Source organism: Erinaceus europaeus, chromosome 23 (assembly GCF_950295315.1).
Source record: "Erinaceus europaeus chromosome 23, mEriEur2.1, whole genome shotgun sequence".
NCBI classification, from domain to species: Eukaryota; Metazoa; Chordata; class Mammalia; order Eulipotyphla; family Erinaceidae; genus Erinaceus; species Erinaceus europaeus.
The window spans coordinates 13,184,387-13,202,911 of NC_080184.1; the positions used below are offsets into that span (position 1 = coordinate 13,184,387).

The 18,525-nt window shown below is 54.1% G+C and overlaps 1 protein-coding gene across 1 annotated transcript; it reads right to left on the reverse strand.

Moving 5' to 3' along the window:
• BEST2 (bestrophin 2) lies at positions 1-13,758 on the reverse strand. Its single transcript, XM_007532422.2, has 9 exons — positions 13,595-13,758; positions 13,424-13,518; positions 10,214-10,447; positions 6,739-6,893; positions 6,446-6,523; positions 6,132-6,284; positions 4,043-4,123; positions 3,697-3,851; positions 1-476 (listed from the first exon to the last, which is right to left on the reverse strand). The coding sequence occupies exons 1-9, from the start codon at positions 13,744-13,746 to the stop codon at positions 110-112; spliced, it is 1,470 nt and encodes a 489-aa protein (XP_007532484.1). The 5' UTR covers positions 13,747-13,758; the 3' UTR covers positions 1-109.
• Positions 13,759-18,525: the final 4,767 nt, after the last annotated feature.

The following is an 18,525-nucleotide window of genomic DNA, read 5'->3' on the forward strand; positions in this document are numbered from 1 at the left end:
GTTTCACTCAGCACCGGTAGTTCCTGCCAGACCCAGGGCACCCCCTTCCTCCTCCTGCCTCCAGGATAGGAGGTGGTTCCTGCCGTCGGAGATGCCAGGTCAGAGCGGCTCAGCTGAGAGCCTCCTCCTCCTCCCCGATGGGGCTGGGTAGCCAGGGCGGTGCGGGCCCCCGGGGAGCGGGTAGGGGCGCCGGGGTGCCGAAAGGATCGGGGGCGGGAGGCAGCTCGGGCTCCGGGAAATCCGGCAGCTGGTCCGCGAAGTCCGGGGCCGCCCCGTCGGGCGCGCATGCGCAGCTAGAGGCCTCCGACACGCAGCTGTTCTTGCGCGTGCGCAGCAGCGACAGGCGCCGGCCCAGCATCCCGGCCGCCCCGCCGTGGGCCGCCGGCAGGAGGCGCTGCAGGAAATCCCCGGGGGCCTCGCCCAGACGCACGTCCCCGCCGTCCAGCCGCTGGAACTGCATGTCCTCCTTGGCCAGCCTGGGAAGGAGGAGATTTCAAGTCTGCCCAAGCCCTGAGAGCCACTCACTGCCTGAGACCTTGACCTCTGACTTCTCCCCCCCAGCCCCAGGGCCTTTGCTTTGCGCTCAGCGCTCCTGGAATAAAATCATTTCGGGTCGAGCAGGGCAAATGCAGAAAGGCTCTCCTGCCTGAGGCTCTGAGGTCCGGGGTTCAGTCCCCAGCACCAGCATCAGCTAGAGCTGATCAGGGCTCCGGCACCTCTCTCATTAAAAAAGAAATAAAAACAATATATAGGATTTATTCAGGGGAAGGAGACAGCCCAGTGGCTCTACACAAGTCGCTCCTGCCTGAGGCTCAGATCTGCGGGTTCAATCCCGCAGCACCACAACCAGCCAGAGCTCAACAAGAGAAAAATGCTTTTTCTTTTCTCTTTTCCTTTTAATTTTAGGAGGGGGCCAGGTGGTGGCGCACCTGGTTGAGCGCACATTTTACAGTGCTCAAGGACCTGGGTTCGAGCCCCGAGTCCCCACCTGCAGGAGGAAAGCTTCACAAGCAGTGTTGCAGGTGTCTGTCTCTCTCCCTCTACCCTCTCAATACCTGGCTGTCTCTATACGATAAATAAATATAATAAATTAAAATTTAAAAAATTTTACGAGGCACCAAAGAAGGAATCTAGGGCACTGGACATATATGTTGCAACCCAACAGTCTCTCAAGCCCACTCTCTTCTTTTATTTATTTATTCCCTTTTGTTGCCCTTTCTTTTAAAAAAAATTTTTATTGGGAGTCGGGCTGTAGCGCAGCGGGTTAAGCGCAGGTGGCGCAAAGCACAAGGACCCACGTAAAGATCCCGGTTCGAACCCCGGCTCCCCACCTGCAGGGGAGTCGCTTCCCAGGCGGTGAAGCAGGTCTGCAGGTATCTGTCTTTCTCTCCACCTCTCTGTCTTCCCTGCCTCTCTCCATTTCTCTCTGTCCTATCCAACAACAATAATAACTACAACAATAAAACAACAAGGGCAACAACAGGGAATAAATAAAATAAAATATTTTTTAAAATTTTTATTTATGAGAAAGACAGGAGGAGAGAAAGAGAACCAGACATCACTCTGGCACATGTGCTGCCGGGGATCAAACTCGGGACCTCATGCTTGAGAGTCCAATGCTTTAACACTTTGCCACCTCCCGGATCACAACCCCCCCCCTTTTTTATTGTAGTTGTTGTTATTGATGTCGTTGTTGTTGGATAGGACAGAGAGACATGGAGAGAGGAGGGGAAGACAGAGAAGGGGAGAGAAAGACAGACACCTGCAGACCTGCTTCACCGCCTGGGAAGCGACTCGCCTGCAGATGAGGAACCGGGGGCTGGAACCGGGATCCTTACGCCGGTCCTTGCGCTTTGCATACACGTGCACTTAACCAGCTGCGCTACCGCCCAACTCCTCAATTTCTTCTTCTTTAAAGATTTATTTGGGGAGACTGGGCGTTATAATGCTCTAGGACCTGGGTTCCAGCCCCTGGTCCCCACCTGCAGGGGAAAAGCTTCAGGAACGGTGAGGCAGTGCTTCAGGTCTCTCTGTGTCTCCCTTTCTATCACCCCCTTCCGTCTCTGTTTCTGTTTCTCTAGCTAATAAAGATAATAGCAAAATAATAAAGAAAAAGATTTTTTTATTTAGTCGGAAGGGGACACAGTGCATAAAGCTTTGGACTCTCAAGCATGAGATCCTAAGTTCCACCTCCAGCATCGCACGTGCAGGAGGGATAGTCTGCTATCTCTCATAAATAATAATTTATAAAAGAATATAAGATTGTGGTCTGGTAGGAGTCGGGCAGTCGGTAGCACAGTGGGTTAAATGCAGGTGGCACAAAGCACAAGGACCAGCATAAGGACCCCGGTTAGAGCCCCCGGCTCCCCACCTGCAGGGGAGTCACTTCCCAGGCGGTGAAGCAGGTCTGCAGGTGTCTGTCTTTCTCTCCCCCTCTCTGTCTTCCCCTCCTCTCTCCATTTCTCTCTGTCCTATCTAACAAGGACAACATTAATAACTACAACAACAATAAAAAAAATAACAAGGGCTAAAAAAGGGAAAATAAATAAAAATAAGTAAATATAATTTTTTTAAAAAAAAAAATCTAAAAAAACAAGACTGTGGTCTGGGAGGTGGTACAATGGATAAAGCATTGGCTTGTCAATCATGAGGTCTGGAGTTCAATCCCCAGCAGCAAGTGTACTAGACTATGTCTGGTTCTTTCTCTTTCTCCACCTGTCTTTTTAATAAATAAACAAACAAATCAATCTTTTTTAAAAATAAAGAAAATAACAAGATTAAAAATAATAATAACTAAGTAATTACCAAGCACAAGGACCCAGATTCAAGCTCCAAGTCACCACCTGCAGGGAGTTGCTTCACAGCTGGTGGAGCAGGGCTGCAGGTGTCTGTCTTTCCCCCCCCCCCATTCTTTTTTTCCCCTGTTGTTGCCCTTTTATTATTATTGTTGTTGTTGTTGTTGATGTCATTGTTGTTGGATAGGACAGAGAGAAATGGAGAGAGGAGGGGAAGACAGAGGGGGAGAGAAAGACAGACACCTGCAGACCTGCTTCACTGCCTGGGAAATGACTCCCCTGCAGGTGGGGAGCTGGGGGCTCGAACTGGGATCCTTCTGCCGGTCCTTGAGCTTTGCGTACCTAGGCCTTTGCATACAATACTATGTGTGCTTAACCTGGTTTGCCAACCTTCCCGCCATTTTTTCCCTTCTTCCTTTTTTTTTTTTTTGCCACCAGTTATCTCTGGGGCTCGGTGCTGGCACTAGGAATCCATCACTCCTGGTGGCCATGTTTCCATTTTAGTGAATAGGACAGAGAGAGAGGTAGAGAGAAAGACACCTGCAAACCTATTTCACTTCTTGTAAAGACCACACACACACACACACACACACACACACACCGTGGTGAGGAGCTGGGAGCTCGAACCAGGATCCTCGGGCAGGTCCTTGCACTTTGTACTATGTGCACTTAACCCGGTGCGCCACTCCCCGCTCCTGCCCCCCATCCTTTATCAGTGAAGCACACACATTACTATGCACAAGGACTCTGGTTCCAGGCCCTGGTCCCCACCTGCAGGGGGAAAGCTTCATGATCGATTCAGCCGGGCTGCAGGGCTCTCTCCCTCTCTCTCCCCCCCTCCCTCTCAATCTCACTCCCTGTCCTGTGTGTGAACAGGGCGCAGGGCTGCCTGCCGGCTCACGTGATGTCGAAGGTGGAGCCCTGGAAGGACGGCTGCTGCAGCAGGAAAGCCGTGGCCGCCGTGTAAGGCGCCCGGGCCTCAGCCGAGTCCCAGTACAGATCTTTCTCCAGCAAGGCCAGGTCATCGTACATCTCGTCTACCGCCAGCATGGACACCTGCAGTGTTGGCGCAGGGGAAGATGAGCGCGGGGGAGGGGGGGATGGCTCGGGCCCCACAAGGTGGGCCACTGCGGATACATAGGAGTTCGGTGAGCCCGGAGAGGAGGCTGGATCATGGGGACAGGCCTGGGCAAGTCCATGTCTTGGCAGGGGTGGCGGTGAGGGGATCCCCCTGGAGTACAGCTTACCTGGAAGTTCCGGTCTATGAGAAAATTGGTCTCAAAGTCATCGTCGTCCTCTCCAAAGGGGTTGATGAGTTGCTCGGCGACCTGGAGGGGGCAGTGATGGGAAGAGAGGGAAAGGAATGGGGGGGCAGGTCAGCAGAGCCCTGGGAATGCCAACCACAACCTCACATTTGCCCCCTGCCTCCCAGTCCACCACTGAATACACTTTCAATCCCCCCAATTCCATCACCCAACCCCAAAGTCTACCACCCACCGCCCAGTTTTTTTTTTTTGTGACTTTTTTTTTTTATTGGGGGAATTAATGTTTTACATTCAACAGTAAGTATAATGGTTTGTACATGCATAACATTCCCCAGATTCCCATATAACAATACAACCTCCACTAGGTCCTCTGAATCCTTCTTGGACCTGTATTTTCCCCACCCACCCACCCCAGAGTCTTTTACTTTGGTGCGATACGCCAATTCCATTTCAGGTTCTACTTTTGTTTTCTTTTCTGATGTTGTTTTTCAACTTCAGCCTGAGAGTGAGATCATCCCATATTCAGCCTTCTGTTTCTGACTTATTTCACTCAACATGATTTTTTTCAAGGTCTATCCAAGATCGGCTGAAAACGGTGAAGTCACCATTTTTTACAGCTGAGTAGTATTCCATTGTGTATATATAGCACAACTTGCTCAGCCACTCATCTGTTGTTGGACACCTGGGTTGCTTCCAGGTTTTGGCTATTACACATTGTGCTGCCAAGAACATATGTGTACACAGATCTTTTTGGATGGATGTGTTGGGTTCCTTAGGATATATCCCCAGGAGAGGAATTGCAGAGTCATAGGGTAGGTCCATTTCTAGCCTTCTGAGAGTCTCCAGACTGTTCTCCACAGAGGCTGGACCAATTTACATTCCCACCAGCAGTGCAGTAGAGTTCCCCACACCCTCTTCAGCATTTGTTGCTGTTACCTTTTCTGATGTATGACATTCTCACAGGAGTGAAGTGGTATCTTGTTGTCTTTATTTGGATTTCTCTGACAGTCAGAGACTTGGAGCATTTCTTCATGTGTTTCTTGACCCTTTGGATCTCTTCTGTGATGAATATTATGTCCATGTCCTCCCCCCATTTTTGGATGGGGTTCTTTGTTGTCTTGTTGTTGAGTTTGGCAAGCTCTTTATATATGTTGGTTATTAAACTCTTGTCATGTAAAGATCTTCTCCCATTCTGTGAGGGGTCTCTTGGTTTGGGTAGTAGTTTTTTATGCTATGAAGAAGCTTTTTAATTTGATGTAGTCCCATAGATTTATACTTGCCTTAGTCTTCTTTGTAATTGGATTCGTTTCATTGAAGATGTCTTTAAAATGTATGCAGAAAAGAGTTCTGCCAATATTTTCTTCTAAGTATCTGATAGTTTGTGGTCTAACATCCAAGTTCTTGATCCACTTGGAATTTACTTTTGTATTTGGTGAAATACAGTGGTTCAGTTTCATTCTTCTGCTTGTTTCAACCCATTGTTTCCAACACCATTTGTTGAAGAGACTCTGCTTTCCCCATTTAATAGTCTGAGCCCCTTTGTCAAAGATTAGATGTCCATAGGTGTGGGGGCTCACTTTGTTTTTTTTACGTTATCTTTATTGGATAGAGACAGGCAGAAATCGAGAGGGAAGGGGGTGATAGAAAGAGAGAGAGATAGAGAGACACCTGCAGCCCTGCTTCACCACTCACAAAGTGTTCCCCCTGCAGGTGGGGACTGGGGATTTGAACTCAGGTCATTGTGCGCATTGTAGCATGTGCAATCAACCAGGTGTGCCACCACCCAGCCCCCCCTCATTTTTTTTTTTATTTCTGTCATCACCAGGACTTTACCACCTTGGGATGACTTATTCAGAGAGAGAGACAGAGGGACACAGGGAGAAACTCCCCCCAGTATGGCGGGTCCTGGCTTGAACCTGGGTCTCACACCTGCAAAGCACTGTGCTGGTGAGCTATTGATCACTTGATAAGCTCCATCCACCCAGTCTCCACCATCACGGTCTAGTACCCCCCCCAGACCTGTGGCCTCCCCCACCCCGACAGTCACCCCCAGCCCCCCTGGGCACCCCACCTTGAGCCAGCCGGCGTAGAAGAAGAACTGCAGCAGCGTGAAGATGGGCACACACAGGTCCAGGTCGTGGCCGGCGTAGCCCTGCGCCGGGTCCAGGAACTGGCGGCCCACCAGGCAGGCCAGGAAGTAGCTGTACACTGCAATGGTCACCACCTGGGGGCGCCACCACTGTCAGCGCCCTGCCCACCTCGGGGGGCGCTGGGCTTGGCAGGGGAGCCGGGAGTCCACTACCTTCGGGGGAAAGGGGGGGTCTCACCTGCTTGACCCCCCCTCATTTTGTCAGTGCATCGGCGTGCCCACAGAATTGGGGTTACCTGGGTATAGACGAGGGGTACACTGATCCAGTCGTAGTGAAACAGCATCCCACATTTACCACGAAACACTGTCAGCTCCTGAGGGGGGCGGGTTGTGGGGATTAAATGTGTGAACCGGTGAAGGTGGGTTCCCGCAGGTGCACCGTCCACCTGGGCGCCCCAGGAAGGCACTAGTAAGGGGGGGGGGGGCTCCCAGCACGTCGGGGCTGCGTCCCAGGACACCAGGGCTGCCACGGAAGTTTCTGGAACTCTCTCTACCCCCCACCCACGACCCCCAGCCCAAGCTGGTCTACCTCCAACAGCAGTTTGAGGGCGCTATTGTCGCGGATGCGCCCCTCCCGTCGAGCCTGCGCCGCCAGGTTGGAGAACCAGACGCAGGGCACCCAGTATTTATTGTAGGACGAATTCAGGTTCTCGAACTTCTTGCGCTCCTCGCGGGTCATGAAGCCTGGAAGGTTCGGGGCTGAGAATCAGCCTCAGTCTCTGGCTGTGGGGCACTGTCCAACCTTTCTGGGCTCTGCAGCCCAGCCCCTGGTCGGCCCCGCCCCGTCCCCTCTTGCTGTCCAGATAGCCCCGCCCTCATATTACTTTGTTCCCGCCCAGTCCCAGATAGCCCCGCCCTCATATTACTTTGTCCCCGCCCAGTCATGTGAACCTTTCACTAGCCCCACCCCTACCTTCCAGGCCCTGGGGGTTTCTGGTTCCAAATCCAAGGAACCAGAAACCCCCAGCACATCTGAAGATGTTCCTGATTCTTCAAGCAGGGCTGGGGGGGAGGCGGCTCTTTAATGAAGAGAGCTGCTGCAGACTCTCACTGTGGCGCGGGGGATGGCACAGTGGAGAAACCACTGAGCATGTGGTCAGTTCAATCCCTGGCACCACATATGCCAGAATGATGCTCTAGAGGTCCCACTATTTTTCAGTCTCTCCTCCCCTGCCCTTCCCTTCCTCCTCCTCATCTTCCTCTTCCCTCTCTCTCATATATAAATAAGAATAAATACTAAAAATAGGGAGCCGGGCGTAGCGCAGCGGGCTAAGCGCACGTGGCGCAAAGCGCAAGGACCTCTGGCCACAGGTTTTTCTTCAAATCCCACTGCTGGGTGTCTTGAGCTCAGGCCCTAGTCTAGCCGGCTTCTGGCCACAGGTTTTTCTTCAAATCCCACTGCTGGGTGTCTTGGGCCCAGGCCCTAGTCTAGCCGGCTTCTGGCCACAGGTTTTACTGTTAATCCCAATGGAGGGTGGTAAAGCTAGTGGCCCCCAGGTATTTTCCGGTAAATTTTTTATCTCTTTTAAAATTTTTTTTATTATCTTTATTTATTTATTGGATAGAGACAGCCAGAAATCAAGAAGGGAGAAGGGATAGAGATACAACACTGCTTCACCACTTGCAAAGCTTCCCGCTGCAGGTAGGGACTGGGGGCTTAAACATGGGTCCTTGTGCATTGTAATGTGTGCACTCAACCAGGTGTGCCACCGCCCAGACCCGCGTATTTTTTATCTTTACTTATTATTGGATAGACAAAAAGAGAGAGAGGGAAAGGGGAAACAGAGAGTGAGAGAGACAGAGAGACACCTGTAGCCCTGCTTCACCACTCACAAACCTTTCCCACTGTAGGGGGGGGACTGGGCGCTTGAGCCTGGGTCCTTGCACACTGTAGCGTGAGCACTCAACCAGGTGCTGTACCACGAAGGCCCACGAATCTTTTTTTTTTTTTAAGATTTTATTTTAATGAGAGGGATAGAGAGAGAGATCAGAGCACTGTTCACCTCTGGTTTATGGTGGCGCGGGAGATTTAGCCTAGGATTTTGAAGCCTCAGGCAGGAATGTTATTTTCCACAACGATTATGCTATCTCTTCTACTCCCATAAACAGATTTTTTTTTGCCTCCAGGCTGGGGGATGGTGCCTGAACTATTGTTCCCATTTCTGTTGCCCTTGTTGTTATTGTTGTCATTGCTGTTGTTGTTGGACAGGACAGAGAGACATCTAGAGAGGAGGGGAAGACAGAGACGGGGAGAGAAAGACAGACACCTACAGACCTGCTTCTCTGCTTGTTAAGCGACCCCCTACAAGTGGGCAGCTGGGGCTTGAACTGGGATCCTTAACCGTTCTTTGCGTTTCGCACCGTGTGTGCTAAACCCACTGCGCTACCGCCCGACTCCCTCCACTGAAGTTTCTTGTAGCCTCAACCCCCATCCCTTAGCCTCTGCCTGTTCTGTAGCCCCGCCTTAGTCCCCATATACAAGTCCCATAGCCCCTCCTAGTCTGCCCCGTCCCTCTCCGTTGCCCCGCCCAGTCAGTGTGGCCCCGCCCCTGTCCACAACCACTTTAAGCCTGTAGCCCCTTCTCTATGGCCCCGCCCACCCAGTCTATGTATCCCCGCCCTGCCTATAGCCTCATCCATCTATGGCCCCGCCCACCCAATCTGTGTAACCCCACCCTGCCTGTAGCCTCCTCTAGTCTCCGTGGCCCCGCCCACCTAGTCTCTATAGCCCCGCCCAGCCATGTAACCCGCCCTTCCTGTAGCCTCATCTAGTCTCTATGGACCCGCCCACCCAGTTTGTGTAGCCCCGCCCAGTCTCTGTAGCCTCCTCTTCTCTATGGCCCCGCCCACCTAATCTCTATAGCCCCGCCCAGCCATGTAGCCCCGCCCCACCTGTAGCCTCATCTAGTCTCTATGGCCCCGCCCCACCTGTAGCCTCCTCCTCTCTCTAGCCCCGCCCATCTAATCTCTATAGCCCCCCCCAGCCCTGTAGCCTCTAGTCTCTATGGCCCCGCCCACCTAGTCTCTATAGCCCCACCCACCCCTGGAGCCCCGCCCCACCTGTAGCCTCATCTAGTCTCTGTGGCCCTGCCCACCTAGTCTCTATAGCCCAGCCCAGCCCTGTAACCCCGCCCTGCCTGTAGCCTCATCTAGTCTCTATGGCCACGCCCACCCAGTCTGTGTAGCCCCGCCCAGCCCTGTAGCCCCGCCCCGCCTGTAGCCTCTAGTCTCTATGTCCCTGCCCACCAAATCTCTATAGCCCCGCCCAGCCCTGTAGCCCCGCCCCGCCTGTAGCCTCCTCTAGTCTCTATAGCCCCGCCCACCCAGTCTCTATAGCCCCGTCCAGCCCTGTAGCCCCGCCCCGCCTGTAGCCTCATCTAGTCTGCGGCCCCGCCCACCTGGTCTCTGTAGCCCCGCCCCGCCTGTAGCCTCATCTAGTCTGCGGCCCCGCCCACCTGGTCTCTATAGCCCTGCCCCACCTGTAGCCTCATCTAGTCTGCGGCCCCGCCCACCTGGTCTCTATAGCCCCGCCCCGCCTGTAGCCTCATCTAGTCTGCGGCCCCGCCCACCTGGTCTCTATAGCCCCGCCCCACCTGTAGCCTCATCTAGTCTGCGGCCCCGCCCACCTGATCTCTATAGCCCCGCCCCGCCTGTAGCCTCATCTAGTCTGCGGCCCCGCCCACCTGGTCTCTATAGCCCCGCCCCGCCTGTAGCCTCATCTAGTCTGCGGCCCCGCCCACCTGGTCTCTATAGCCCCGCCCCGCCTGTAGCCTCATCTAGTCTGCGGCCCCGCCCACCTGATCTCTATAGCCCCGCCCCGCCTGTAGCCTCATCTAGTCTGCGGCCCCGCCCACCTGATCTCTATAGCCCCGCCCCGCCTGTAGCCTCATCTAGTCTGCGGCCCCGCCCACCTGGTCTCTATAGCCCCGCCCCGCCTGTAGCCTCATCTAGTCTGCGGCCCCGCCCACTCCGTGGTCCGGCTCCCGGCGACAGAGGGCGCCTACCTGCCTCCACCACGTGGTCCATGGTGGGGAATCGCTTGAAGACCGCGGTGCTGACCGAGCGCAGGATGAGCACGGCCGACAGCCCCGCGTAGCGCAGCAGCGTGCGGCGGTACAGGCGGCCCCGCTCGTCGCGCCCGTGCACCGTGCCCGCCACCACGCACATGAGCGAGTCGGGCAGCGGCATGCATAGATATTGGTTCCACCAGCGGTTCACCACCAGCGTCACGTAGAAGCCTGTGCGGGTGGGAGGGGGTGGGGGGGGCCTGGCGGGGTGCACCGGGCCTCCCCCTCCCCAGCCTCCTGGGCTGCTCCACAGGGCTTCCCGGAGGAGGTGGGAACACAGGGGCCATCTGGGGGGGGGGGGTGTCATCAGCAGGCTGGCTGGCCCAGGGAACCACAAGGTGGGGGATAGGGCGTCCTGCTAGAGCATCAGACTTGCAGGGCAGAGGCTCTCGGGTCAGACCAGAAGGAGGTTCCGGCTCTGCTCTCTTACATGCAACTCACTCTTTTATATGTAATCAATTATATTTTTTTAAAGGTGTGCTTCCGTTTTTTTAAACATTTATTTATTCCCTTTTGTTGCCCTTGATGTTTTATTGTTGTTATTGATGTCGTTCTTGGATAGGACAGAGAGAAACTGAGAGGAGAGGAAGACAGAGAGGAGGAGAGAAAGACAGACGCCTGCAGACCTGCTTCACCGCCTGGGAAGCGACTCTCCGGCAGGTGGGGAGCCGGGAGTTTGAACTGGGATCCTTCCCGCAGTCCTTGCGCTTCTTGCCATGTGTGCTTAACCTGCTGCCCTAGGGCCGGACTCCCTTAGTTATATTTTTTTAAAAAAAATCTTCAACAAGGGTAACAAAAGGGAATAAATAAATATTTTTTTTTAAATCTTGAGGGTGGAGGTAGATAGCATAATGGTTATGCAAAGAGACTCTCATGCCTGAGGCTCCAAAGTCCCAGGTTCAACCCCCTGGGTCCTTGTGTATTGTAGCATGTGCACTCAACCAGGTGTACCACCACCCAGTCCCTCTCTCTCCTCTCCATCTTCCCCTTCCCTCTCAATTTCTGTTTTTCTCCAATAATAAAGAGGGGGAGAGGGTGGGCGGTGGTTCACTGGATTAAGCACACATAGCACTAAGTGCAAGGACCCAGGTTCAAGCCACTGGTCCCCACCTGCAGGGTGGGGGAAGCTTCATGAGTGGTGAAGCAGGGCTGCAGGGGTCTCTCTCCCTCTCAGTTTCTCTTTCTCAACCCAACTTTAAATAAGTAAAAATATTTTTAAAAAATAGTCAAGTGCACACATTACAACGTGCAAGGACCCAGTTCAAGCCCCTAGTCCCCACCTACAAGGCAAAAGCTTCTCTCAATTTCTCTTTGTAACTAACAAATAATAAACAAATTATATATATATATATACATATATATGGATTTCTTGTAAAGCCAGCAAAATAGTTTCCCTCAGTCAGCACACTGCTTAGCCATGTGCTTGACCCAGGTTCGAGCCTGGCCCCTGTGTATTGGAGGAAGCTTGGGGGCTGGGATCTCTTTGACTCTGTCTCTCTTTCTGTTTCTATTAAATGACAGAAATAGGGACCAGGCAGTGGTGCACCTGGTTAAACACACACATTACAGTGCACAAGGACCCCGTTTCAAGCACCTGGCCGCCCCTGCAGGGGGAAAGAAAGCTTCATGAGCAGTGAAGCGGGACTACGGGTGTCTCTGTCTCTTCCTCTCTATTCCTCTCCTATCTCAGTTTCTATTTGTCTCTGTAAAATAACTCTTTTTTTTGCCTCCAGGGTTATCACTGGGGCTTGGTGCCAGCACTACAAATCCACTGCTCCTGGAAGCCATTTTCCCCCACTTTATTGGATAGGACAGAGAGAAATTGATAGAGGGAGGAGAAGACAGAGAGGGAGAGAGATAAAGACACCTGCAGTCCTGCTCACCGCCTGTGAAGCGACTCCCCTGCAGGTGGGGAGCTGGGTGCTCTATCTCTCACTCTCTATCTCCCCCTCCTCTCTCGATTTCTCTCTGTTTTATCCTATTAAAAAAAAGAAAGTGAATGAGGGGAGTCGGGCAGTAGAGCAGCGGGTTAAGCATACGTGGCACAAAGCGAAAGGACCGGTGTAACGATCCAGGTTCGACCCCCGGCTCCCCACCTGCAGGGGAGTCGCTTCACAGGTGGTGAAGCAGATCTGCAGGTGTCTATCTTTCTCTCCCCCTCTCTGTCTTCCCCTCCTCTCTCAGTTTCTCTCTGTCCTATCCAACAATGACATTAATAACAACAACAATAATAACTACAACAACAGTAAAAAAAAAAAAAACAAGGGCAACAAAAGGGAAATATATAAATAAATATAAAAATTTAAAAAAGAAAAAATGAGTGAGGCAGAGACAGGAGGTGAGGGAGTGAGAGATGGACAGAGGTAGAAAGTGAGAGAGGCAGTGAGCGATAGGAAGCGAGAAGGAATAGAGAGGAAGAGAGACAACGACATCTGCAGTCCTCGGGAAGCTTTCCCCTTGCAGGTGGGGGCCAAGGGCGTGAACCCGGGTGCTTGAGCATTGCAGTGTTTGTACTTGACCTGGCTCGTGAATAATATATATATATTTTTTTAAAGAGGGGAGGAAGAAGGGACAGTGCTTGTCCATGAATGACATGGTAAGTCTCAGGGGCGGAGGCTAGACAGCATAATGGTTATGCAAACAGACTCTCATGCCTGAGGCTCCAAAGTCCCAGATTCAGTCTTCCGAATCACCATAAACCAGAGCTGAACAGTGCTCTGGTTAAAAAAATTAATATATATATATCGCAACAAAGTAAAAGACTCTGGGGTAGATGGGTGGGGAGAATCCAGGTCCAAGAAGGATGACAGAGGACCTAGTGGAGGTTGTATTGTTCTATGGGAAACCGGGGAATATTATGCATGTAGAAACTATTGTATTTACTGTTGAATGTAAAACATTCATTCCCCAATAAAGAACTTTAAAATAAATAAATAAATGAAAATAAAGACATGTCTCAGACTCTCTTTTCAGCAGAAGTCTGCAAGGTCTTGGGTCACTGGGAGGCAGGTGGCGGTTCCCCAAAGCCGACCCCCCTGCTCCCCAGATCCCTCCCTCTGGTGGTCACACCTGCAGGGGAGATGCCACCTGGGTGGGTGAAGGGTGGGTCTAATAGGGGTCCCCGAGGTTCGGGGGGGGGGCACTCACCGAGCACGAAGGACACGGGGATGAGGCTGGCGTACTGGTCGCAGTAGATGACCAGCTTCTCGAAGTAGCGCTTCTGCTCGGGGACCAGCACGAAGCTGGGGGATGGAGAGGGGGGAGTATGGGGAGGTGCGCTCGCAGCCTGCCCCCCTCCCCGGCCGGCCCCGGACTCACCGGTAGGCGGCGCTCAGAGCCATGTAGAGGCCCAGGAAGCAGGCGAGCTCCCGCCACAGCAGCTTGTAGATGCTGCCCCGCCAGAGCAGGAGCAGCTTGGAGAAGCCGCCGAAGCGCGCGTTGGCCACGCGGGCCGTGTAGGTGACAGTCATCGCTCACGGGGGCCGGGGTGCGCCCCGCCGGGGGACACGGGGCTGCAGGGAGGGGGAGACACAGAGACAGAGTGAATGAGAGAGAGAGAAACAGACAAGGCAGGGGAATGAGAGACACTGAAAGAAAGACAGTGAGAAAGTAAGTGAGACAGAGACAGTAGAGAGAGACAGGGGGGAGTCGGGCGGTGGCGCAGTGGGCTGAGCGCAGGTGGCGCAAAGCACAAGGACCGGCATAAGGATCCCGGTTCGAGCCCCCGGCTCCCCACCTGCAGGGGAGTCGCTTCCCAGGCGGTGAAGCAGGTCTGCAGGTGTCTGTCTTTCTCTCCCCCTCTCTGTCTTCCCCTCCTCTCTCCATGTCTCTCTGTCCTAGCCACCAACATCGATATCAGTAGCAACAATAAAACAACAAGGGCAACAAAAGGGAATAAATATTTTTTAAAAAGAGGCAGAGATGGGATGAAAGTGAGACAGAATGAAAAAGACAGATGGTGAGAGACACAGGGAGAGACGGAGTGAGAGGGTAAGAGAGAAAGTGGGGGCCACGTGGTGATGACACACCTGGTTGAGCGCACAAGGAACCCGGTTTGAGCCCCCAGTCCCCACCTGCAGGGGGAAAGCTTTGTGAGCAGTGAAGCAGGTCTGCAGGTGTCTGTCTTTCTCTCCCCCTCCCCTGCTTCTCAATTTCTCTCTGTTCCATACTATAACAGAGACAGGAGGTGAGGGAAAGACAGAGTGAGAGACAGAGAAAGAGCGATACGAAGTGAGAGAGTCTGGGTGAGAGGCAGAGACAGGAGATGAGAGAATCAGAGAAAGAGAGACAGAAAGTGAGTAACAGGGAGTCGGGAAGTAGCTCAGTGGGTTAAGTGCATGTGGCACAAAGCGCAAGGACCAGCATAAGGAGCCCAGTTCGAGCCCCCGGCTCCCCACCTGCAGGGGAGTCGCTTCACAAGCAGTGAAACAGATCTGCAGGTGTCTGTCTTTCTCTTCTCTGTCTTCCCCTCCTCTCTCCATTTCTCTGTCCTATCCAACAACAACGACATCAATAATAACTACAACAATAAAACAAGGGCAACAAAAGGGAATAAATAAATACAAAAAGGTGGTTTATTTTTTAAAAAAGTGAGTAATAGAGTCTGTGGGGTCACCTGGCTGGGTGCCACCCCCACGTGCCCCCTCCCAGCTTTGTACCTTGACTCCCCCCTGGCAAATCACCCCCTTTCTGGGCTGCAGCTCCCCTTCCCCCAAGTCTCCAGGCCCTTGACTGATCACCCCATCCACCCCACCCCAGGATCCCCACAACCGGGATCTGTCTGTCTGTAATTCACTCCAATCCCTCACTCCCCGGTGCCAGGTGCCCAGGTTTCTAAGATCTGCAGGGTTCCGGATCCTTCTCCCCAAATCCTGTCCCCCCCATGCCCAAACTATGCCTCCCACTCCCACCCCCCCATCACCCTTCCAAAGACCTTGAAACATTATCATATCGCCACACACATACACACAGCGTCCACCCACAGCCCCTCTCTGTGGCCAGGCTGGTGGGGGGAAGAGTGTGGGGTTCCCCAACCCCACCTGGAGGCTTCCAGCGTCCCCCCTCCTCTGCAGTCAGGAGAACCCAGGCCCCCTCAGACCCGGTTGCTTCTCACCTGGTGGTGCCTGTGTGGACACTTCTGGGACTGGTGGTGGTGGCTTCCAGGCAGCGGGGAGGGGCCCAAGGTGGGTGTGGGCGTTGGGACGCCCTGGGGCTGCGACCTCCTCAGAGGTCGGGACTGGGAGAGGCCTGTGCTGTCACCGGGGAGAACGCCCCCCCCACCCCCAGCCCTCCTGCCCCTCCTCCTGCCTCCAGGCCCTGGGCGGGTTCCAGAAACGGAGCTGGGGGAGGGGAGGGGACCACTCCCTCCTGGTCCCTAAACACAGTCACAAGGGATAGATTGCAGGGAGATGGCTCACCTGATAGAGGGCACACCTTGCCGGAGGCAAAGGCCTGGAGTTTGCCCCCCCCCAGCACCACATAAGAGCGCCCTAGGCACCTGGGGAAACTCCATGAACAATAGAGTTGTGTCAGGATGTCTCTCTGTATCTGTACCTTTACTATATTTATTTATTTTTACTGTCTTATTTATGTGGTTTTTTTTTTTTAAAGATTTTATTTATTTATCAGAAAGTTAGGAGGAGAGAGAAAGAACCAGACATCACTCAAGAGCATGTGCTGCCGGGGATCAAACTCGGGACCTCATGCTTGACAGTCCAAAGCTTTACCACTGCACCACCTCCTGGACTACTATTTATGTATTTTTTTTTTGTTACAGAGAAAGAGAAAAGTCCAGAGTCTTGCTCAGCTCTGCCTGATGGTGGTGCTGGGGACGGAACCTGGGACCTCAGAGCCTCAGAGCCTCAGGTAGGAGAGTCTTTTTGCAAAACCATTGTGCTGTCTCCCCAGCCCTACATGGACTTTCTATGTGCAGGGTGGAGGTGGGGGGGGCTGTTATTACTCTGAAAGTCAGGGTAACAGTATGTGACGTGCCCTGCTCACCTGGTTGTGGGGGGCTGGGTTGAGAGGTGTCTGGAGGGGGCTGAGGGGTGAAGCACCAGGTTAAGCACACATAGTACAAAGCACAAGGACCCACACAGGGATCCCGGTTTGAGCCCCCAGCTCCCCACCTGCAAGGGGGAAGCTTCACAGGCGGTGAAGCAGGTCTGCAGGTATCTGCCTGTCTCTCCTCCTATCACCCCCTCCTCTCTCCATTTCTCTCTGGCCTAGCCAATAAAAATGAAAAAGTGGCCACCAGAAGCAGTGGGTTCATAGTGCAGGCACAGAACCCCAGCGATAACCTTGGAGGCAAAGAGAAAGAAAGAGAGAGAGAGAGAGAGAGAGAGAGAAAGAGAGAGAGAAGTCGCTGGATGTGGGATTCTGTAGTCGTAGACTGATTTCTTCTTCTTCCCTCTAAAGATTTCTTTACTTGGGGCTGGAGAGACAACACAGGTGTTCTCCAAAAAGACTTTCCTGGGAGTCAGGCGGTAGCACAGCGGGTTAAGCGCATGTGGTGCAAAGTGCAGGGACCGGCATAAGGATCCCAGTTGGACCCCCCCCCCCCCCCGGCTCTCCACCTACAGGGGAGTCGCTTCACAGGTAGTAAAGCAGCTCTGCAGGTGTCTGTCTTTCTCTCCCCCTCTCTGTCTTCCCCTCCTCTCTCACTTTCTCTCTGTCCTAACCAACAACCATGACATCAGTAACAAGCCCCCAGAATGAGTGGACCCAGGTTCGAGGCTGGGCATCCTGTCCCCAGCGGTGAGCTTGGGCTTTGGGGCGGGGGCAGGCCCTCACCTCACCTGCTGTTATTTCCCCCCTGCTGTCCCCCACTTTCCTCGGCTCCTGTGGGGCTGCCCCCCATTAATCTGGGGATCCCCCGTGGGGCCAGAAGCCAGACTGCCAGGAGCAGGTGACAAACCAAATCAACATCACAGTTCACCATCCTGGACTGTCGTGCTCCACCCCCACCCCCATTCCTGGGAACAATGACCTCACAGGCTTGGGAACACACCTACCAAGGTGCCCCCCCCCCAAAAAAAAAAAGGTGCAGCACGGTGTGGGAGGGAGAGGTTTGGGGTCCTGGCCCCAAGAGGCGCCCCCTCCCTCCCCAGATGTGCCAGCTGCCCCTCCTGTCAGCTCTGCTGACACTCTGGGGACAGTCCTGGACGCTGTGTTCCTAGCCTGGCAGCTGCGTGCCCCGCCCGTGGTAATTAGGGCGTCCCAGGGCCTCTGGCCCCGCTGAACAGCTGCCGGTCCACCCGAAAAAGGGGTGAGGGCTTGGGGACAGGGTGGTGAGCCCCAGAAAGGAGGTGACAGTCCTTTCCCCAACAGCAAGCTTGGGGACTGGCGGGCAGGCAGGCCCTCACCTCGCCTGCCTGCAGGAATTTCTCCCCCAGCCCAGTCTCCCCTCTTCCCTTGCTCCGGAAGAGCTGCCCCCCTTAATCTAGGGACCCCCTGCAGGGCCAAGTGACAAGCTGAATCAGTGTCACAGCTCAGCAGCCTGGAACACACCCTCTCTGGCTCAGGAAGCAGAGTTAGGGGGTCCCCATCTCTTGCTTCCAAGTTGGGGAGGGAGGGTGCCCTGGCTGGCGTATGAGCCCCGCCTCCACCAGTGTGGCTGAGTTTAGGGTGTCCTCGACTGCTCCCCCAGGTTTGTCTGTGTTGACAGACACCCACGCCCAGCTGTGCTGGGACACATCCCAGCTCGTGCCCGGGGCTCCCTTGGCACGCAACCCCCCCACCTCAGGTCCTGAGTCATGGGAACCCCATTTCTCTGCACCCCTATTCCTGCCTGCATCTGTGCTCGGGCTCCCTCAGTTCCGGGGCGCTCCTGGGTCTTCTGGAGGGCAGGATGAGAATTTGGGGTGAGCCCTCTATGCCCTCCTGTCTTCCGGGGCTGGGCTGGGAGGGGCCTCCCACATAGGGGTGGGGGACGGAGACAGTTAATCCTCACTTTGGCAGGCTCCAGCCTCTGCCCAGGGCACCCCTAATTCTCAAACCAAACAGCAGGGTGGCTGTGGGACTAATCCCCCCCAAGGGGCTGGGCAAGTGGTTCCCAGGACCAGATCCTGTCAACAGTGGAAGGTGGGGGCCCCGTTTTCTCTCCAGTGCCCCACCCCTCAGTTCAGGAGACTGCAGAGGCACCCCCCACTGGCAAAGGCTTTTTACAACTGCTACAGCAAACAGGCCTCGGAGATTGGCCAGGATGGAGCCCAGGCACCTTGTGGAGGGGCTCTAGCACTGGGGGCAGC